General features: G+C 40.6%; 1 protein-coding gene across 1 annotated transcript; it reads left to right on the forward strand.

Moving 5' to 3' along the window:
- The first annotated feature begins 1,053 nt into the window (after positions 1-1,053).
- LOC311234461 (protein FAM83H-like) lies at positions 1,054-19,948 on the forward strand. The gene is made up of 6 exons (XM_084321647.1): positions 1,054-1,377; positions 3,639-4,098; positions 6,872-7,036; positions 8,638-8,762; positions 8,983-12,943; positions 18,128-19,948. The coding sequence occupies exons 2-6, from the start codon at positions 3,649-3,651 to the stop codon at positions 18,137-18,139; spliced, it is 4,713 nt and encodes a 1,570-aa protein (XP_084177773.1). The 5' UTR covers positions 1,054-1,377; positions 3,639-3,648; the 3' UTR covers positions 18,140-19,948.
- Positions 19,949-24,075: the final 4,127 nt, after the last annotated feature.

Below are 24,075 nucleotides of genomic sequence, written 5' to 3' on the forward strand. Positions count from 1 at the left end.
AGTAATTATAAAAGTGGCCAGCTAAGCTAATGGAGCTAACAGCTAGCAGTAGCTAACGTTAGCTGAAAGCTGTAACGTTACAACGAATCAGCTGTTGATATTATGCGGCATCAGTAGACAACGTATCATGTATTAAACTAGAGTTAAGATCGCTAACCTTGTTGTTGGCTTGTTGATAAAGTATATCCACTCCATGGCATTGTCCATCCAGCCTGTGTTGATGTCCATCCATTGTCCATGCATGTCCCTCCTTTGTCCATGTCCGCCTCGAACAGCCTGCAAACTACCTGGTGTTCTATCGCCCTGCTCTAAGACAAACTCTAACCTTAACCAACTTTGAAAGAGTGCCTAAGCCTAACCGTTGAAAGAACTTGCCATCACGCTCCAAGACAAATATCTGCATCACACAACACAACAACAGCATAAACTCATGTTGCAAACTGCGGTTACGGAAAGTACCGCGTCGGCCAATCAGAGAGCTTTTAGACGCTCGGCTGCTTGCTAGGTCGTTTCAAACCAGCGCCCGAGTTCCATCATAATACATCATATTCAACGCAAAGCGCGTGGCTGCGACGGATACAGCGATGAACCAGTGCACGGCGGGCACGCGCACTCCAGGCGCAATTGCGCCTAGCCCAGAGAGAAATACGGCGAGGAGAAATGCCTGCGGCTACGTAATGAAAAGGTCTATATCAGACAGAATCGTCACTTCCTGTTCAGGAAAACTATTATTAATCTTTGTAAAATTAAGTTATATTGTGCATTGGAAACACAAACATACTTAAAATGAGTAAATATTATTCATTTTAAACATGTTTATATTATTTATAGGGCTATAAAACAAAAAACAAACACGTTTTTTTTTCTTCTTCTCTCATTTAACAGGTGGGTCGGCGCCCTAGCGCCCCCGGTGGCGAGCCGCCACTGAGTGTAGTGTGGCAGTGAAAGGGTTACATCGCACGTCACGGGACGCGCTCCTGCTGAGCCTGGCCAGAGTTCAGCAGCGTCCTGACTCACTGTAACGGAATAATAAAGTTTACAACAGGACCACGGAAAGTCAAGACATCGGTGCGAAGCTGCAACGGGAGAGGCGGGGCGGAGAGAGACTATCTGACTGACGACTGGAGTCTGTTCTGTGTTTCGTATCGCTGCTAACATTCTCGCCAACAACATGCCCGAAGCACGCGAACGCGAACTGGTTCAACGGGGTGCAGATAAAGCAATGTAGCAAGAAAACTTATGACGAGTCCTGCTGCTGCGGACTAGGAATGCGACACATTTCATTCTGGGCGAAAACAGACCTTGGGAGTAGGCTGCTGTGAGCTACAATGACCGGCTTCATTTAAAAGAAAACATCAGCTGGAAGAAGTCTGTAAGGTAAGGCAATTATGGCGAATCAAACTTCTTACCTTTTGCTACTGTAGGTACAGTATGTGTTATAAAGTTGCCACTGTGTCATTTCATAATCTAAAAAAACTAAAATCATAGCTAAAATCACCTGGGTTCAAATATAAACACAACTAACAAATCAATAGGTCTAGATTGGTCGGATCCCAACGGATTTGTTCTTTACTGATAACCCCAAATGTTTCGTTTTTTCTTCTAATCATTAAGGGTCCATTGGTCCATTGTACTGTTGTCAACTTGAAGTTGTCATACTTTTCTTGTTCAGTTTTAAATTCTCATCCATGTGGCAATAGGCAATACAGTATGAACTTGCAAATGGAGGACTTTGCTGTCTGGCCAGAGGGAGGAGCCGCGCCCATAACTCTTCTGAATTGTGGTTTGGGGTTTTCATTCCATATCCCCCTCTTATATTCACATTCCATCTCAGTCCCTCATTGTATCATTGCAGGGGTTGTGGTATGAAAGAATATCCGACATGTTTTCCATTTCCTGTAGGCCAGTGTCTCTTAGTCATCTTTTGTTCCACACAGCTGTCAGCTGACCAACATTTCATGACATTAACTGCATTTTGGCACTTTTTAGCACTTGCATTTCATTTATTATTATTTATTTATTTTACATATGCTTTCTATGCTTTTCATGTTATGTTATATTATGTGCTGTCAATATGTACAGTATGTATGGTTGTTGATGTTTTTATGCTCATGGTGCAAAGCATATTCCCCTTGGGGGCAATAAAGGTTCCATTAAGTTATTAATTTGTACAGTATGAATTTTCGTACAGGCATGAATTATCAGACAGGCCCACGCCACAAACAGACCGCACAAATTGCAACAATAACATAGTTATCACGACATTGAAGACAGTGTTTCCTGTGTTGTGTTGGAAGTACACTGTTTTTTTCACCACTGTTGTTTATGTCTATCCCACACCCAGGCCTGTCACCACCACAAGAATCTAATGCAAACACTCAGAGCCACAGAACCAGGCAAAGTTGGGGGGGGGGGGCAGACACTTCACATGCCAGCTAGAGCACTGAGATCATCAAATCAGTTGCTTCTGGATGTTCTAAAATCTAGGCTCAAATCTAAATATACAAAAAATTGCTAAAGCAATGTCCAAGTATGAGACAATTCAAATTGAATTATAAGGAAATTATGTTCACGAGGTACAGGGATGAGGAAGGGATTTGACATTCACGGGTGTTTACATTTTTATTTTATTTCTTTCATGTTTTACATATATCGGTTTTTTCTTTTTTTGCATATATATATATTTGTTTTGAAGATTTTAAATTAGTACACTCATTTGAGTAGTGGAAAAGGGGTAGGATTTAAATAAGTGTATACTTCTTCCTACTCCTTTTTGAACATGTAAATTGAGTTATGTTTTGCTTTTTGTTTATTTATATATTTTTTCCATTTAATTTCTTTTTCAATTAGTTTTGATTTTATATTGTTTGTATTTTATTACATGTTCGAAATAAAGAATTCAAATCAAATCAAATCTAAAGGTGTCTGAGTCTTTAGGGTGGCTTCTCCCCCAAGCTGTGGAACAGTTCACCTTTTACATACCGGTATTTGATCTGCTGCAACCCTGCAGCGATTTTTAAGCCTTGCTTGGGTTGACATCCGTGCTTTTGACTTTATATTGTATTTTTCTGTTGTATTTGTATTGTTATATGTGTGTAGTACTGTTTGCAGTGGTATTTCTGTTTGTGTAAATTGTATTTACATTACTTTTGTACTTTTGTATTGTGCAGCACTTTGGTCAACCTCGGTTGTTTTTAAATGTGCTATATAATTAAATCTGACCTTGACCTTAACTTGCATCCCGGGTTCAAGTCAAGAGTTTTAATTGTCACGGCATACAGGTTCAGGTTTACTAGGTGAAATTATTATGCATCCTTTCTCCTGTTACCCACGCTGTTGCATTATTTGGAGTGACTGACAGTCTGTGGTCTAAATTGTTCTGAGTATTTGGTTGAATTCTCTATATCTCACACTTATAGACTTACTGTAGACTTCAGTATATCTGTACTGTATATTTTATTCTATTATTGTTAGGCAATTTGTTTTGTTATTCTTATTCGTGACTTGTTCTGTCTAAATGTTTAATGTGAGCGATTTGTAGTGTTAAATTTCCCTCTGGATATTAAAAGTATTTCTATTCTATTCATTAAATAAAGACTTCTTCTTCTTCCTAACCGTTGTCTGTGACTTCTCCTCAGGTAGCAGAACATGGCGCGGCGTTCTCAGTGCTCCTCCGCGGGGGATAACCCCCTGCACCCCAACTATCTCCCCCCTCACTATCGCGAGGAGTACCGGCTGGCCATCGACGCCCTCGTGGAGGAGGACCAGGAGGGCTACCACCAGTTCCTCCAGCAGGCGGATGTGGTGGACTTCCTCTGCAGGCTTGAGGTGGAATACATCCAGCAGGGCACCGTTCAGGTCCCCCAGCAGGAGACCAGGCAGCCCGAACTGCCGTATCTGGACTGCGGGGCCGAGGGCTCCTCGGACACGTACTGGCCCGTCCACTCTGACCTGGACGCCCCGGGCCTGGACCTCGGCTGGCCCGAACAGCACCGCTTCGTCGGGCCCACCGAGGTCACCACGCTGGTGAACCCTCCGGAGCAGAACATGCCCAGCATCAAGGAGCAGGCCAGACGACTGATCAAGAACGCACAGCAAGTAGGTCTTTCACTTTCTCTGATTGTCTTTCAAGCATTTCTGCTCTGTTAGAGGATAATAATTGTAATAATAATCATAATAATAAAACAACTTTTTATGCAGTTTCTTCTTAAACAATGTCCACAAAAGCATTTCACAAGATATAAAAAAGACTAGGCTTAAAGAGAAGAGATGGATAAAATCTATTTTATCAAACCAACAACATTGAGTGTATGTGGTGCTGCTACTGGGATTCAAACCTACAACATTGAGAGTACACAGTGCTGCTACTGGGATTCAAACCTACAACATTGAGAGTACACGTTACTGCTACTGGGATTCAAACCTACGCACAATTGGAGGGGGGCTTGCTAAGAGAATCATCAAGGACTCCAGCCACCCGAACAACTGCCTCTTTGAACTACTGCGGTCAGGCAAGCGATACCGGAGTCTTAAGGCGAGCACAGAAAGACTCAGAAGAAGCTTCTATCCCCAGGCCATTAGGCTGCTCAACGAACAATAAACACTATGCAACAACCATCAAATGCACACAGCACACACACCCACACGCACACACTCACTTAAACAAACAACACACTGCAGCACCCACTCTACACACTTTAGATCACCTAAACACACTTTACACTTTATATTTATTGGTAAAGGATTTGCACTACAACTCGTACACCTTACTGTAAATTGTACCTAAATTGTACCTCATCCCATTTCTGCTCTGCACTATATAGTATTGTATATTAGTACATTGCATAGAATATTGTATGGTAACTCAGTTACTTCTATTCTGCATCGAACATTGTACATATGTCTATACTGAACACTGTGACCTTTTGTACTTCTATTTTACATGCTATACTATTTTATTTCATACTATCTTGTCTAGCACAGTCTCTGGAGCGTAACAGTAAGAAGCATTTTGTATAAAAGTATTCTGTACTTCTGTATGACAACTATTAAAGAAACTTGAAACTTGAACTTGAACTACAACATTGAGAGTACACATTACTGCTACTGCGATTCAAACCTACAACATTGAGAGTACACGTTACTGCTACTGGGATTCAAACCTACAACATTGAGAGTACATGGTGCTGCTACTGGGATTCAAACCAACAACATTGAGAGTACATGGTACTGCTACTGGGATTCAAACCAACAACATTGAGAGTACATGGTGCTGCTACTGGGATTCAAACCTACAACATTGAGAGTACATGGTGCTGCTACTGGGATTCAAACCTACAACATTGAGAGTACATGGTGCTGCTACTGGGATTCAAACCTACAACATTGAGAGTACATGGTACTGCTACTGGGATTCAAACCAACAACATTGAGAGTACATGGTACTGCTACTGGGATTCAAACCAACAACATTGAGAGTACATGGTACTGCTACTGGGATTCAAACCTACAACATTGAGAGTACATGGTGCTGCTACTGGGATTCAAACCAACAACATTGAGAGTACATGGTACTGCTACTGGGATTCAAACCAACAACATTGAGAGTACATGGTACTGCATGTGCCGTAGCCACGTAGCTGACTCACCAGGACGGCCCGTCTTTCACATTCTTCAGGATGTAGTCTCAGGATTTCCCATTAATGACCTAGACTGTGGCGGCCCGCCAGTCTAATTAGTCCCGCCACAGTTGTATAATCATAGATCTAGCCTCTTTATTTTGCTTTAAACTTTAAAATGTACAAACAAAAAAGTTCCGGGGGGTGTATGATGTACGGCAAATATTTAGGCTATTAATTTACAATTGATTTTGTTTTAAGCAGACATGGCCGTGCTCCGCAGTTGTTTTTATTATAGGGAACAACTTTATCACTGCTGAATCCGATTCTAAATACTAAACTTAAATATCTACCAATACCAAGTACTGATCCAATGAATTACTTTTACCTAACGGTATAGACTTGGCTCACTGGATAAACAGGCTTGAGATATATGACATTTCTTACCATTACATCTAAGTAAGGGATAATGTATAGCTACGAGGTCATTGTCGCAAAATAATTGACCGACACGTAGTTTAAAATACCGAGCCGCTTCGGCGAGGTGTTTTAAACGTCAGTGAAGGTCAATTATTTTGCGACAATGACCGAGTAAAGCTATACATTATCCCGCTTATTACATGGCTAACTTACTAACAATATACCTAATTCATTTGACAAATCGCAGTTGTTCTGTGGCTCTGTCAGCCCAAATAAAGTGATTATTATTATCGCGGGCAGCCTGTTCTGGCTCCGCTGTGTTCTGGCTCCGCTCGTCGCTCCGCCCCCTGTCATCGCCGGCAGCACTGAATTGCACTGAAACAGTGTGTGTCAGTGGGCTTGATTGCCAACAGCTGCGCACTGCGGTCATTATTGAAAAAACAGCGGTCATTATTGAAAAATAATGACCGCTGTCGGGGGGCTGTTGACCAATCACAAGCAAGCATTTCGGCGAATGTGAAAACGCCATGTAATAATATCATATATCCTTCTACGTGTCAAATTATTCAGAAAATCACACGCTTTACTTTGATTTCCAATGTTGCACATGGCGCTCTTGATATTGAAACGTTAGTATTGAGTAAATCCTCCCGTTAACAACGCCCTATTTTAGCTTTGTATGATATCGGTATCTGTGCATCCATTTTCCTGTGATCATATTACAAAACGACATTCAAATCACACACCGGCGACAAACCAGTATTGCCTTTTCCCAATTGTCTTGACTGTGTCTTTTTTTTTATTTATTATTGTATTATTTATTTTTTCTACAGGTGATCGCTGTGGTAATGGACATGTTTACAGACGTTGACATATTTGCGGATATTCTGGATGCTGCCGCGCGGAACGTCGCCGTGTACATCCTTCTAGACGAACAGAACACGCATCACTTCATGAGCATGGTCTTGAACTGCCGGGTCAATCTCGAGAGCATCCAAGTGAGTTTTTATATACATACTGTACATACACAGCCTCTCTATATCATTCTTCCCATAGATTTCTCAGTTATGGTGCCCATCATTGTATCCTAAGGTCGGGTGGTCCTCTCTGGCAGAGAGACGTGACTTGCACTGGCATCTGTTTCTGTATGAAGCTATTATTGATGACCTTTCACCCTACATCACTTCATTACTGGACTGGAATTCTGGACCTTATCATACTCGCTCTGGTGATTGGCTTTTAGGCTTAAGGTCCCCAGAGTTTGCACTGAATTAGGAAAATCTGCTTTTAGCTTCTGTGCCCCCGACACGTGGAATGTTTTGCAAAGCACTTTAAAACGTAATACTTTAGTATCCATTGGTCAGTTATAGGGATGTCCGATATTATCGGCCTACCGATATTGGCATAAAAATGTGATATCGGAAGATATCGGTATCGGTTTTCAAATGTTTTTTTTTTAAACATTTATTTAACCTTTATTTACCCAGGCAAGTAAGAACAAATTATTGTTTTATTTATTGTCAAAGTATGCATAATGTTGTGTTAATTACACGACAAGAGATATGTAATGTTAATTACCTGAAATGATTCCGTTTCTTGGGGGGGGAAACCCTGCATATATCGGTATCGGTTGATATCGGTATCGGAAATTAAGAGTTGGACTATATTGGTATCGGTAAAAAAGCCAATATCGAGCATCCCTAGTCAGTTAAAATCTATAACGGCCAACCATTTCACTCAGTCTGTAGTTTTGATTGATTTTAATTGTTTAATTGTTTTTGTATTCTGTACTATATTGTACCTCTCGACATCATTGTAAATCAGAGCCTGCTCTCAGTGATCTTTCGAGATTAAATAAAGATTGATAATAAAGAGTTTTGGTTTATTAGTTCAGGGTTAAAAAGTCTTAATTAAATGTGACTTGTTGAAACCCGCAGGAACCCTGTAGTCGTCCTCAAGACCTTTTGTATCTGGAATGGGAACATAACATGATGCTGTCACTTCACATCACGTTCCTCCTGTTCAGGAGCCTCAGTTCAGTACAGTGCTGCCACCTAGCTTGCGTTTGAGTTTAGCTATAACTATTACAATCGTCTTAACTCTTAAGTATATACTAGATATATCAAGATGTTGTGAAAAGATATTGTCTGGCTAGTAAAAGTAAGTTATACTATATAGTAAGTATAAACACAGCGAAAATGTGAAATGTTGAAGAAACTATGAACAGTACAATATCTCCACAGTTATAATAATAATTATAATAATAAACCTTATTTGTATAACACATTTCATACAATAATTCACAGCAGTAATGTAGACATAAAATAGACATAGGCACATTTTTTATATAAAATTGGCATAAATATAGACTGGCATAAAATGAGCAGAGAATTGACATAAAATTAGTAAAATAGATGGAATAAACGCAGTGCATAGAATTAGCATAACATATTCTATTTAATAGAATAAAATAGTGTAGTGCAATAAAATAGTTCTAGCTGAGTGGCGATAGTGTTATGATACTGATGGGTGTGGCAGTAGCTTAAAGCTGATGTATATTATGTCGCCTGTGTGGCTGATTCAATGCCTGTCTTCACAGTTTCTGCGTGTGAGAACGGTGTCTGGCATCACTTACCGCTACCGTTCAGGAAAGACACTCAAAGGTCAAATGATGGATCGCTTCTTGCTGACCGACTGCAGGGCTGTACTGAGTGGTAACTACAGGTGAGGCATACCATTTATTTTTTTTAATTATAGTAATAAAATGTTTGAGCATGAGTTCATCTGTATTTAAAAAAGAAAAAAAAAGATTTGCGAATTGAATGTAACTAATTATATTTGTCTTAAAATGGATTATTACATTTTGGGACGAAACCATATATGCGCCAAGAAAATAATGGTTTGATTCACGCATATTAATTAGATATTTTTTGTCTACCTGCAGCTACATGTGGTCCTTTGAGAAGCTACACCGTTGCATAGCTCACCTGTTCCTCGGACAACTTGTGACTACTTTTGATGAGGAGTTCCGGATTCTGTTTGCCCAGTCCCAGCCCTTGATCGTTGAAAATGTCCTCGCTCAAATGGAGGATTTAAGCCGCGCGTCTGACGCACAATACAGCAGTGACGGGACACCGCTGTACAGAGACATCAGGGTGCCCATGGACATCCCTGAGCCAGAAGACTGGGCCAGATACTCCTACGATGAACGCACAGATATGGATAGGAAAAAGATGCCCCTGAGCAGACACGAGTCCATCCACAGGTCACGAGAACAAGGCTCAGGAGATATGTACAACAGGTACTCCCCCCAGCTGTTACAAACAGAGCAGCCTTACGAGCAGGGCCACTCCAGGATGCCCCTCAACCTGATGGAGAGTGCCGGGCTCAAGCGGCATAGCTATGCCGAAGGGGCTCATGGCAGACAATTCCTGCAGCAGCCAGGCATACCAAACTTCGAGACCCAGGGAAGGCAGTTCCAAAGGGAGCAGCAAACATATCCGAGGGCAGGACCTGAAACGGGTTACGGTGGCTATGATAGGTTACGGGGCCAAGGCTACCATCCAGGGGACCAGTACTCTCCTGAGCCTGGCTTTCTACAAGACATGGAACCACCTGATGGCTTTGACCCTGTAGCCAATTATCTATTATCGACAAGTAATGTGGAGCTAGACCAGGCCTCAGACCAGTTTTTACCTCCAGGGGAAGCAGCATTCGGTTTGTCTCATGCTAAAAGACAGAACACTGGGCAGCCGTATGCCTGTCAGAGCTCTCCCACACCCCTGAATCAACCCGACCAGCAGGAGTTTTTCCAGGAGACGAACATGGACCGCAAAGATCCAAGCGTGAAGCAGGGGCTAAGAGATTGGAGGATTAGCTCGTACCTCAGTGCATTTGAAGACACAGACGATGAGAACCCACCCCTGCAACCAGGTATGGCAGCAGATCCTTTTGAAAAGTCCCCTAAACCCTTTCAGCGGCGGTCATCAGTCCCAGAATTATCAGTTCTGAAGATTCCGAATACCAGAGAGTTTAAGATCCCAGCGGTACCCAGGATGAGACAAGTCCCAAATTACCTGAAGCCCACTGCCCCAGAGCCTTCAAAGAATTTACCTGACCGTTGCATTCCTATGGCAGCGGAAACCAAAACGACACCATCACCATCAGAATCATCTTCGACCACGGAAGGGGACAAGGCAGAGGGGGTGGAACTGAGGGAACCGAAAGATCCTCTTCGAAGAGATGAGTCGTTCCGTAGGAAATACACTGCTGCAGTGCAGAGGAACTCCAGGCTGAGATCCTCTCTAATATTCAGCTCTCAGCTGGAAGACTTTGATGATGACCTGAAAAGCCAACCAGATGAGGAAACTGTCAAAAAAGAGGAACAGCCAGAATTGCCCTACGCCTCTAAGGTTTTGAGCCTAAGGAGATCAGCAAGAGAACCTATTGAGTGGAGCCGTTACATAAAGTCAGCCACTTTTGACAATGCAAGTACAGAGGCCTCCAAAGATAGCGATGTGGCAGATAAAGCAGACGTTAAGGATTTACCAAAGAACGAGACGTTAAAGGATGATCCAGGAAACCGGGATGTAGAGGAACCATCGAAACCTGTGGAAGTAGAGCTAACTAAATTGTCAAACTCTGTACCTGCGCTCAACCCTTTTGAAGCTCAGCAGCCACCCGAGGCGTTCCTGAGCAATCTGCCTTATTTAGATATGAATGATCCTGACCAAAGACTCATGTTTTTCAAGCAGTTGGCAGCGAAACAAAAGGCAGCCAAGGCTGCGGCGGCTGAGAAGAGCACAGGGAAAGCGTCTGAATCAAAACACACCACTGTGGAGAAGGAGGAACCTGCACGTGACGAGGTCTCACAAAATCTTGCAGATTCTTCGGTCAAAAAGCCAGCTACGACAGCTGAGACTTTGTCCGAAAAGAAGACTCCGCCGGATGGAGTGGGTAACACATCCACGGGAACACACGGGTCAAAGCAGGTCGGTCTAGATGTCAAGGACGATAAGAACAAATCTGAAAAGCAGGAAAATCGACTCGGAAGTTATTTAAACGCCTCTTCCAGCAGTGCCTCTACTGATTCTGAGAAGATGGAACAGAAGAGCAGCCAGGCCTGCGTATCTACTCCTGTCTCTTCAGGGTCTCATAGCCAACTACCGGAGGAAGCAAAGCGGTTAAGTCCTACTGTAAAAGATCCTCCTATCCTCCTAAGAATTGATGAAAACCCAGCCCTGGATTCTGCCTCAAAGGATTCTAGTTCACTCAGCCCTTCAGCGAAGCTGCCACCATCTTCTAAGCCTCCCACGTTAGAATCTAACGTCCAACCTCCTGGGAAGCTGCCATTAGAATCCAGCACCTCCTCCTCTCCCATTAAACTGTCTGAATCCCATGGCACTGCTTCCCCCGTAGGATCAGAATCCAGTTCTCTTTCCATTCCACCTGCATCAATTTCTTCTCAAAACATTCAGTCAGAGTGTAGTTCTCAGGTCACACCAACAGAGGAGCCTGTCTCTTCTCAAACCATTCCATCAGATTTCACTTGTACCCGTCCCTCCACTACTTCTAAATATAGTCCACTCCCTAGCCTACATGAGTCGGTGATGTCTCCAAAGGCTGCCAAAACGGAACCAAATGAATCTCTTTGCCCCTCCCCAATGGAATCCCCCCAAACCTCTATTCAAGCATCACCGCAACCTAATATTTCCTCTGTGCCTTGTGCAAATGAGCCAAACACGATTTGCAATGCGTCCCCTGACTCTCTGCAGCATACTGCGTCATGTTCACACACGATATCTGAAAGTTCTATTTTGTCACAGAGATCTGAAAAACCAGAGCTTCTTACTTCTCCTAACCTGCCCCCATCAGAATCTTCACCTGAGCCTGCTGCAACAGAAACTAGTTATGTTCCTAGTCCAGCCTTGGGTTTTGACGTACCCCCTAAGTCTTCCTCGTCTCCATCAAGTGCCATACCCCATAAGTCTTCCTCGTCTCCATCAAGTGCCATACCCCCTAAGTCTTCCTCATCTCCATCAAGTGGCATACCCTCTAAGTCTTCCTCGTCTCCATCAAGTGCATCTTCCAGACTCAAATTAACACAAACAAACTCTTTATCTGAAGATGCCCAGACAGGCTCCAGCTCCCCCACATCAGTGGTATGTCTTTCTCCTGGATCTGTCCCAGACGGATCAACTGTGTCTCCTCAGCTTGAAAAAACTAAGACCATCACTCCCACTAACCTCAGCCCATCAGAAACCAGTTCTCTTTCAGAACGCAATCCAACAGACTGCAAATCACTAACGCCCACATCAACAGAATCTTCTTCCTCTTCTAATCACTGCCTAACTGAGTCAACCCCAGAAGATACTCCAGGCCCCCCGGAGCCCAATCTGGAAAACAACGGTGTTCATAATAAATGTGAAGTAAGCAAAGAGTCTGACTCAGTAAGTGAGGAGATGGACGCTGACACAGATAACGAAACAAAACAGGAATCTACCTGCCACGGGAACCCAAGGGAAAAAGCACAGGAGAACAATAGCACCGATACCACAGAGAGTACGTCAGCCGAAGTCGTTCCTCCGCCGTCGCAGCCCAAGCAGCCGAAGGCGAACCAGCTGCGCTACCACTCGTCGACGGCCAGCGTGCTCTCGAGCAGCAACCTCCGAGATGACACCAAGCTGCTATTGGGACAAATATCCGCTAATAGCCAAAGCAGGATGGAGCCTACCAAGGAGCCCGTCACTGATGATGACAAAGAAGATGATAAGAGTGCGAGCAGGGGGAAACGGGGAGTCAGGTCACTCAACAAGGTGCCGTCCAAGACACCCCAGGAGCGGGAGAAGCTGCTGGAGAAGCTCCAGAGCATGCGGAAGGAGAGGAAGGTCTACAGCCGCTTTGAGGTGTGTACATTTTATAATCATTTATATTAGGGATGTCCGATATTGGCATTAAAATGTAATATCGGAAAATATCGGTATCGGTTTTCAAAAAAGTATTTTTATTTAAATGTTTTACATTTATTTAAGCTTTATTTACCCAGGCAAGCAAGTAAGAACACATTCTTATTTTATTTATTGTCAAAAGTATGCATAATGTTGTTAATTCCATAACAAGATATATGTAATGTTAATTTTTTGGGGGGTGGAAACGATATCGATATCGGTATCGGTTGATATCGGTATCGGAAATTAACACATTCCCTGCCATTGGTTATATCCATCAATATAGCCAGTCTGCCACCACTCTAAGCCTATGGAGATGTTCACCTTCTTTGCAGGGCTATAACTTTTTAAATTGTATTGCTAAATTGACATTACTATGGCCCATTCAACATCGATTATCTATCGTTCAGGATGTAGGAACGTTATACTTTTTCATTCAAACATTCATACAAAAATACCTTCTAGAATATAAGTATGTTTTTATCGTTTTCTGCAGTAATTCATAGAACGTGAGTTAATAGGCATAAACGCATATATAGATTATCGATTGCCGTTTATTCCCGATACACGCTATATTAAAAAATTCAACTGTATATGATCCTATATGTTATGCGTCATCATGCGCGGAGGAAAGGGGGGGGGGGGTCGTTTATAATTCCGTGATCGTCAGTAAATGCTTTATGTAGTATGGGTGATATATTGATCAGATCGGTTTGCAGTGAAATGAATAAACAATTGGGCTGAAAATAACGTCAGCGTCCTCTTACCGTTCGCCAATGAGATTGGCGGTGAAAGATCCCAGGTATAGGACGTCGATCGCCTAGGTCCATTTCCGGTTTGTATGTCGCAATAAACGCCGAAATCATATAGATTATTAAGTTTATAAAGCGATCCATTATGTACATAGTGTCTGTCGGGAGCCTTGCGACAATATCTGATGGCCGGATGAATTGAATCGACGCACAGCAGCCATATCCTGTTTACCAGTGTAACTCGCCCGACCATCCACCAGGCGGCGGTATTGAGCAGTCGTTGTATTGAGCCGTAGGGTCCAGCTGCAGCGCCGGAGGTGTATATATGAATTATGAATGCCATGGTGAAAAAATTAAATATTGATCTCAATATCGCTGTACAGCGTGGTGTGGCAGACAACGCATGGCGGGCAATAACGCTGTACAGCGTGAACGGCGGTGGATGTGTTAAGAGTTGGACAATATATCGGTAAAAAAGCCAATATCGAACATCCCTAATTTATATTATTATTTACACACATACTTTATTTTTTACAAAAAAAATTTGAATTGGTTATGAAGATTTGTTGTTAAGAAATGAGAAATTATTGATCCCCTTGGGAAAATGTGGGCGTCATAACAGCATGGGGGTGGGGGGAGGGGAGGTACAGGTAATAGTATAAGACATAAATATAGGCAATAAAACTATAGTAAAGATAAAAAATAAGCAGTGTAAACAATATAACTATCTCTGAAGAATATATAGAATATTTGTTGTTCTTTTTAAAGGGGAAGTTCACCAAAAATAAATCCATTCAGATAGTTTTGGTGTGAATTTCTTGGTTTGAAGTTTTAAGCTGTAGAAGTTCATTTAAGATATTCCTTTATTGATCCCCTCTGGGAAATTTGGGTGTCATAGCAGCATGGGGGAGGGGGGAGGGGAAGTACAGGTATGGTAATAGTAGACATAAATATTGTCAATAATAATAATAACTATGGGTGGAACGGTTCACAAAATCCACGGTTCGGTTCGTATCACGGTTTTGTGGTTACGGTTTTCGGTTTGGTTCGGTATACGTTGTTTTTTTATAATAAAAAAAGAATTTAACACAAACATACTTCTCATTTATTTGAAAACAAATAAAAGGTTTACAGCGGTTTGCCTTAAATAATATTTGCCACACAAAAACCGAACTGACTGACAAATATAGGCTACATTTGTCAAAGTATTAACTTAGTGCAAACAAACAAAATAATTAAACCTTTCTATTTTTGTGGCCACATTATAGACAAAGGCCATCAACATAAAGTATGCATATGCTCAACCAGCACTAGACTTTCCTTTCTTTAAAATAAACACAAAAAAACAATGTCAACAATGTTTAAATGGAAAGATTAGTTTTCCGCTTGAAATGAAAGTGCAGTATTTGAAATACAATGAAAGGAATATGGCTGGATTTCTTATCAAAAGGAAAAGTGTCACTGTTATTTAAAATAAATAAATAAACAAACAAGGAGGCCATCAATATAAAATGCAGCATAAATCAAACTAACACACACTGTACTGTTTCAAAAGAACACTGCTCTGTTCATTCTATAAAAAAAATACGTACATTGTCCGTCTACATTTATTTAGACTAACATTATTTAAATATTGAGTGCAACACACTAACACAGTAATTATTGTGAAACTGTGGTGGATTAACGTAATTCGGGGAGTTGATGGGTTGGGGGGTCCGCACGGACAATTTAGCGTGTGGTACCTCCGGACCTTCTTGACTCTAACGTTACCGGAGTTGAATCGAGTTGATAACATGCAGTGGAAAAGCGGCAATAGTCCCGGTTGGAGTTAGTAAACACAGTTGTATGTTTGCCTTCTTGGATGTTGAATAAACGCCTATCATTGTCTTTCAACACCCCGCCTCTCAGACTCCCATTTTCTCCTCTGCTAATAGTAGCTACGGTAACATTTCATTGGCTGTATTAGAGCTGGCGGGCTACCATAGTTAAACATGCGTTGTGTTGTACAAACCGTGCTAACGTTATGGCAAGATGTGTGTAGGCCTATCTAATGTTAATGGCTATGTTTTTAAAGTCGTAATGAAGATTGATTTATATTGCGCTTGCCATTTCCACAAACTGACTAGCACCTGCTGCTGCTGCTGCCTGCAGCCAGCACTCACCTCTCCGTGCCAAATGAAGTTATTTTTTTGCGCATCCCCTGAACCGAACAATACACAGACGCCCCGAACCGTGGAGGTCGTGCCGAACGGTGTATGGTTCGAATGCGTACCGTTCCACCCCTAATAATAACCCCTTTTGGGAAATTTTGCCTCCCCAAGTAGGTAAAGGACTCTACTTCTTCGAACCTGCTGTCTTCAAGTGTGATTGGTTCGACACTGGTTGCATTCATCGACATCCTCACGATCTTCGTCTTTTCTTTATGGATGTTAGTCCTACTTGTGATGAGGTAGCTGCAAGTCTTATCCTGCATTTGATAGTGGCTGAACTTCCCTTTTTAAAGCTGCAATAACAATTTTCTAACAGTATTTTTGTGACCACCTACTAACAGAAGGTCTCATTGAGTCATGGTGTCCTACTCAACGAACCTACGCTACCAGTCTGTACCAGTCAGGCCAGTCTTTTATCCTGTCGTTTATTTTCTTTGTCGATAAAACCCGGTCCGCGCTTTAGCTCTGCATATTTTATTTTATGAATTAAAAAATAATCTCTTAATTGCATCAATATTGTACTGTCTGAACAGCATTGTGTTTGTAGGTGAAGTATTTACCTACCTTGTTTAATTATATCATTATGTTGCTTTAAGTTATGTTGCGGTAAGGTTTTGGGGAAATGGAGTTTGTTTATAGTTGTTTATTGCGGCCCCCTAGTGGTCAGAAAATCATTATTACAGCTTTAAAATAAGATGTCATTATTATTACTATTACTACTGTACCAGTGCTGTATTCACTTCATTTCAGTTATCCCAGGAATTCAGTTTTCTTAGAACAAACAAACCTGTGTCATCCCACTTGTCGAGAAGTAATTGAGAATAAATGTTTTATTTACATGATATCAACGTATATTCAGAGTTTTAATAAGTATAGCTTTGAGGGGAGAGCTATGTTGAATCAGCTGGCCCATTTCTTACAGCCTGCCTCACACATCATACCTACAGGCCACTGACGCCTATCATTGTGTTTCTTCTTCCATTATCCAGAGAAGTCAGACTGACCTTCCCCCCCTTCTCCACTCACATGATCCCCTTTCATTACATGAAAGCCATGCTTACCACTCCTCTCATAAACCCTCGCAAGTGTACATTGTTTGTAAAGTTTTCTCAGAACTCTATCTTGGAATTCTAGAACCCCTTAGGTTTCAATGGCCACTGGCCATTGTTGTTCTGTCGATGTTCAGCTCTCAAGGTTCATGTCGCATGTGAGATTGTACAGTTGCTTGTCAAATTCTTCCATTTGCTCTGCTCAACAGAGCGACTCCGATTTCCCTTTTCTGTTGTTGTGCAGGACGTGTCATGTACCAGTACATCCTTAGTTCGCGCGACTGGAGGGCTGACACCCCCTTGCTGCATCCAGGCCAAAGATACAGATTACATTTTCAGCACAAGCTCATTTTATTGTCTTTCCAAGTCCGTTTATGGATGAAGGAACAAGAACTCTTATCATTTCAAATTTTGCTTTATTACAGGGGATTAAACCCAGCTCTGACCTGTACCCCTAACGTATTTGAATGTATTATATCGTATCCGCTTGTGTTGCTGTGATAAATATTGTTTTAGGGCTGTCAGTTTATCGCGTTAATTAGATTAATTAATTACACAGCAAATTATCACGTTATGAAAATTAATTAAAAAAATATATATATATTTTTTATACATCCTTTAAAAAAATGTATCTCATTAATTCCATAAGAACGTAGAATAAACATTTACAAACTTTTTTTTAAATGGTCCATTTGCATGTTCTTGGTATCTGATTCTAGGGACATCTATGGATCTCAGGGAATGTATTCCCAGTGTCAGAAATACTGTGTATGTTACTAGGCTTGAGTAAATTGTAATGAACCAAATGAGAATATCAATACATTTTTTTTTTTTTAATCTTTGACTGAATAACAGTAACACCATGCTAAAATTGACCAGACTTGAAAAAGCTAAGCAAATTAATAAAGGGAAGATGATTAAACAGAAGGTTTTGTAGATACAGTACTGAATTCTGCTATCCGGACACATGCTATTTGAAATATGATTATGAAAATATCGGGCCTAAAATGGTTATGCGATTAAAATGCGATTAATTAGATGAATTCATTACAAATCCTGTAATTAATTAGATTTTTTTTTTATCGCCTGACATCACTAATTATTTTCTGTTTCTCTTTTATTGTATTTCAGATGGGACCTTAATAAAAGTAAAAGGGAACCAAAATGAATTGTGAGAGAGGAGAAAAGTACACGATTCTCAGGATCACCAAAACCCTTCGATGAGACTATGAGAGAAAAGCCAGCATTTCAACATTGGGATTTCCACCTGGGAAAGGATTTCACATCATGCTGCCAGCAAATAGCTGCCAGAGGATGCTAGAAATGTCTGCAGGAATTATATAGTTTGACACTCAATTCCTTACATGTGTAAATATGAGCTTAAGGACCTTGTAGTAGCCGAAATCAATACCTACATGCTGTGCTGATTGCATTTGCCAAACACGAACTACCAGATTATTCAGTGAGGTCCAGGGTTCCCACTTGCGGATGTGCTGCAAAACGTTCACACTGTGAGCAGGGAGCAGGGAAGGAAGGCTTTTACAGGATCAAATGTGTTATTACTGACTGGATGGGTCAAGTGCAATGTGACTGTTTTGGCTGTTTTAATGTGTGTTACGGTTCTACAGCAAAATGTCAGTCTCTTAAGTGGAAATATGATTTTAGAATATATCAGATATAGTATATAGTCGCTAAAGTGTATATATTATGAAGTGTATTTACATACACACCTTGTTCAGTATGTCATCTATTGTCCAAGTTAAAGGACCACTCCACTCCAATTATTAGGATATCAACTACCAAATGGTTTAGTTTATGAGATATGTGTGAGGTTATGAGTATAATTAACCAGCTTATTGTTGATGTGTTCCTTTAAGGTCTTGTTCAGCGTAAACTGTTCATACACATCTTTCTATCTGATCACAAATGGCATAAATGGAATATTGAGAATATTCCCATCGAAACTGAGTTTAAGCAGGTAGCCATCCCTGAATAGAAGATGGGGTACTCATGCTTCAGTATTCAAGATAATATTGGTCTATTCCACATATCTTCTCAGGTTTCTCATATTCGGGATGAAAGCTTATGGAATGGGATGTTTGTTTACATGTAAACACACGGTCTATCTGTGCCATATTCTTGACGTTATCAAAGATGCTAAATCAAATATGTGAATAATTATGCATATGTGTGCAACAAATGGATATGTAAATTCATAACCATGCTTTGAGTTATCCCTATATTATTACGGTATAGTATATATAGTAATTCTACGTTTTGTTTTTAAACCTTTGTAAACTTTACGTCTGGTTTGGAATGATGAATAACAAACATGAGATAAAAGAATCACATTTTGTAATGTTTTAAATAATATGTCTTGTATCGTATTAGCCACAATATCATTGTATTCTCTTGCACAAAGTAGGCTATATTTTGCTATTTTTATGGTATATCATTCAGTATACATGTGCTACATTTAACCCCAATCTCTCAAGTTCTTAATGTAGTTGTCTTAAAGGGTCACTTCACTTTGCTGCACATAATCTTACAGTTTATCCCAAGGCTCTAAACAGTTTTGCACACATTAATTTAATTTGACAGTCATTGTGAGTTAATGAGTTTGCATATGGCCACCAGTGATGTCATCAGAGGACACTGAATCCCTGTCTTGTGTTAATTACAGCTCAATAAAATGATGTAGATGAAAAAATTGCAATCCTTACCTCTTCAATCTAATAATAATTAATTTAATTTTAATTTGTATGGCGCTTTTAATTAAAGGAACCCAAGGGCTCTTAAATCATTTCATTGAGCTGTAATTAACACAGACAAGGAGATATTCACAATCATTGACTCAATAACTGTCAAACTGAATGAATGTGTGCTAAATGGTTAAGAGCCTTTGGATATGTGTGAGATTATGTAGAAAATAAATCAGTGTTTTCGGTGAAACGCCCCATTTATGAATCACTCTTCCTGTGAGCCTGAACTTGTATCCTAGACAGGATTAACTAGTTATCTACCATAGCTATGGAAATGCAAAACGATACCAAGAATTTGCATATAAATATTACTGTTACTTCTCATGTCTAGATTTCTGCTCTGTAAGATGCATATGTGTTTATGGGGTTATCATTGCTGTCTTATAGAGATAGAATGCCTGCTTGATAATAAAAAATATATATATAAAAATAGGTACTAGTGGTAGAATGTTGTTGCAAATGGGACAACTGCTGCACACAGTTCATTGAGATTCATCTCAATTAAATCTATGTATAGTATTTGATTGCAGACATTTTGGTTGGCAAACAGGTGATTGCAAATGAAATAAAAAAAGATTAGATGATTGTCATTAATGACAACCGGGGGTGGGGTGGGGGTACTGAGCTGTTGCATTGCGACACATTTGTTATTGCGCCACATTGGTTGCCATGATGCCTCAGGATATTCTGACTCATCCACATTTTTATTTCCTTCTAGTCACCCTTCATCAGGATATTTCTGTGTTAATACGTGTTATGAAACTACAATAAGTTGACATTACTTCTGTTCCAAACAGTAAGTATTGAAGTGTATACTATTCACATGCCACAATGCCCTTTGCTTTAGTAACTTTAGGAGAAGCAAAGAACACTAACATTTTGGCTGGACACATGACGGGTCACGCCAGAGAATTGGAATGTTGCTGAGTTTTCCAGTGTGACTTGAGTGCAAGTTGTGAAATGAAATATAATAGAAGTAGTAATAATAATAATGCATTTTATTTATAGAGAACACTTTAGAACACAATGTAATCTCAAGGTGCTTCAACATGGCATACTAGATGAAAATATACATCATAATAAAACGTTCAAAAGCAGATCAATTAAAACAATAGAATAGCCAAGAAAAGCACATAAGTAAAACACATCAGGCACTGTGGAAGAGATGTGTCCTAAATTTTGATTTAAAAACAGTAATGGTTCAATATGCAGAATAGCCACTGGAGGGCGAATGGCAACGTGGCTGAGCACCTCACTCACTTAACGACTGCAATATACAATGTATTTCATCTTCCATGAAATGCATAACTTTATCATGTGGTTGATACAGTAGGAGGCATTACAGCCCAGGCCAACGCAGGCATCACCTTTTTATAATTTATTAATAACTTATTTCTTTATATAAAATTATATTTAAGCCAAATAATATTGTGACAAAATAAATAAATACACATTTCAAGTGTAAACAATATACAGCTACTACTGACATTATCACAATGTCAGTAGCCTAGCTATATCTATTATATTGTGATGAATATAATAATGCATAATTTATGCACCTTTAGTTTAGTTTATTTCGTTTATAAAATGACCGAAAAGGTGTATAGGCTGAAGCCGAGGCTTATAATTGCCTACCCTTTTTACATTACACTATTTACACAAAAAAATTAAAATACAAAAAAGAAACATAATTAGGCGGTCGGGTGGCGTAGCGGAGATTGCAATGCAAGAGGCTGCGGTCTCGACTCCCGGAGTCAGCATTGCCCTGCGGCTTGGGCCGGTCACCATACTAACTCGTTTGGCTGAGTTAGGGGGAGGGAAGTCGTTGGTGGTAAACTGGCGTTGTGGACAGCGACGCCTACAGGTCAGGTCTGGGCGCCTGCTCAGCGAAAGGCAGGAAATGGTGAAGGCAGCGTGACCTCCCACGCGTTACGCTTCACCAATGAGAGTCCTCGCTGCCAGGTGGAAAGAGAGCCACTGGCTGTCTCCACATGTGTCGGAGGAAGCATGTGGTGGACTTCAGGGTTCCCTTGTACCGACCAGTAGGAGGAACATGCGCACAACAACCAGGTAGGGGAGGGGGGGAATTGGCATAACGACTAAATTGGGATGGGGAGAAAAATTGAAAATCAGGCGGAGAAAAGGAGGATAAAAAAATTATAAAAAAACATCATTTATATCATTTAGTAAAGGTTACAAACGTTTCATAGTTTTATGTACAAAACGTATACACATTTATTTATGTTTAAAAAAAATTATACTTTTATTTTCTATATAATATATATATATATATGTTTTTCTTTTTCCCTTTGTCACTATTTGAACACAGCTATGTTATAGATAAAATATAGCTAGGATAATAATGATGTTTTATATTTATGTATCACCTTATATTTGAGTAATTTCTTAACACTTTGAATGCCACCCACGCTTTTTGGCGTTAGTTCATGCCCGGCAACGCTATATAGCGTTTGTTTGTCGTATTTTTTATTTATTGGCGATTTGAATTCATATTTCATCAATCGAGCCTCATGTTAGTGCTGCAGACTATCTCTGAGCTCAATTGGGAAGATACCGCCCCCTATCGTCTCTCCCTGTGTAACGGCACCCCATTACTTTAGACTGACGAAGGGGGGGGGGGGGGGCAGTTTCCTCATTTTACTTTTCCCTCAAGGCCAACTGAAGAATCCATTGTGCTCGCCGGCCCGGAAAACGCGTGGATTATGTATTTACAGTACCCAACACTATAATCAATAAGCGTGATCGATATTTGGGATGGCGATCAGGAATTGGAATAATCTTTTTGGATAACATCTGATCTGAGGTAAGGAATTTATTTTACCAGTTTTAGGATAATCAGAGCTATTTTCACCTATATCTCAGCGTTTGCCCTATGCGTGTGTGTGTGTGTGTGTGTGTGTGTGTGTGGCTGTGATCGCTGATGAGGAAATGAGAGAATCGATTTTTCAGCCCGCTTCTATAGTGTGCATAAGTACACATATACTATCGATAATCTAGCGTTTATTTGAAAACGATTAATAAATAGGCCGAAAAATGACAACGTGTTTCTGTATGCCAGAATATTCCAGTAAATGCCTTTTATCACGGAATCTTTATATTTTCCTTGAAAACGAGGGCTTTTCAAAATGCTATAAAACGGAAATGAACCGATTAAAAAACAATCCGTTTCGACAATGTTGACTGCAAACAAGTCATTGATAAACGACGGGCAGATTAGACATATAGCCATAATTTAAGACAGAGATTATGCGTTCACAACGCTATCATTGAAGTGGGTGCTGGCATTTAACCATGCTTTACCATGTTAATGGCCGGCACTGAAAGTGTTAAAAGTATGTAGCGAACTACACATTTTTACTTCTTTGTCAAAGCTATTCCATAATTTTGCCCCTTTAACAGATATACATCGACTTTTTATATTTTTTTTGAATGTAATAACAATATTACACTGTTATGATGATTATGATGATTATTAACACATGTTGTAAAAATATGTAACAAACACTACAACAACACAGGACACACATAAATGGTCAACAGACATCCCTAGGAACTGGATGTTACTGTCAATGAGGATAGTTACCATAGCAACCATGGTTGCGTGTGTAAGCATGCGCCATTGTTTACTGCAGTGAGAAACACATTAGCTGCCAGACCCCACTGCCTGTGCTTTTTCATCACCGCCCGTCAGCCAATATGTAATTTTGGATCATAATTGGATTGAGTAGACGCCATCTCCTCATGATCTCCGGTGGATATTGATCCGTCATCGAGAAGACAGCCTTTCAACTGTCTGTCTTTCTCCATGCTGGCATGCTTCATGCTGGACTCAGTGACCCTTGCCACGAGACTTCTGGACCCCTGGCTTGTATTGCCCAAGACGGTGCACGTGCACTCTGCAGAAGCGGATTGTGTCCGTGTCTGGCTTTTTTAATCTTCAGACTGTCCACCAAGAAAGACCGAACAATCTGCTCCGACTTTAAGTAACCTTCCTTACCTCCCCTTGCTTCACCATTTTGTTCAGGAAGCCCATGTATAAGTATATTATCTCTCATGCTTCGGTTCTGTAGATTAAAGTGGTCTTCTTGGACCTCCTCTGTGACTTGCTGTCGTCTGATAACGTCAGCCCTGAGAGAAGCGTTGTCCTTCTTTAAGACTTCGACCAGGGAGTTGTCCACCGATTTCTTTAACTCCTCCACGTTGTCACTTAGCTTCTTCAAAAGATCTAACAGCTGCTTTTGCATGTTTGTCATAGACTAATTTCTTTTAGAAGCGGGTCCTCCGTAGCGCTAGAGC

Source organism: Notolepis coatsorum, assembly GCF_963971535.1.
Source record: "Notolepis coatsorum genome assembly, chromosome: 9".
NCBI lineage: Eukaryota > Metazoa > Chordata > Actinopteri > Aulopiformes > Paralepididae > Notolepis > Notolepis coatsorum.

What these genes read in the sequence shown, in the direction of transcription:
- LOC311234461 (XM_084321647.1), top strand. Translation starts at nt 3,649, where the DNA reads ATGGCGCGGCGTTCTCAGTGCTCCTCCGCGGGGGATAACCCCCTGCAC. An exon ending in TGATCAAGAACGCACAGCAA is followed by an intron (nt 4,099 to 6,871) that starts GTAGGTCTTTCA and finishes TTTTTTCTACAG; the next exon opens with GTGATCGCTGTGGTAATGGA. An exon ending in GTACTGAGTGGTAACTACAG is followed by an intron (nt 8,763 to 8,982) that starts GTGAGGCATACC and finishes GTCTACCTGCAG; the next exon opens with CTACATGTGGTCCTTTGAGA.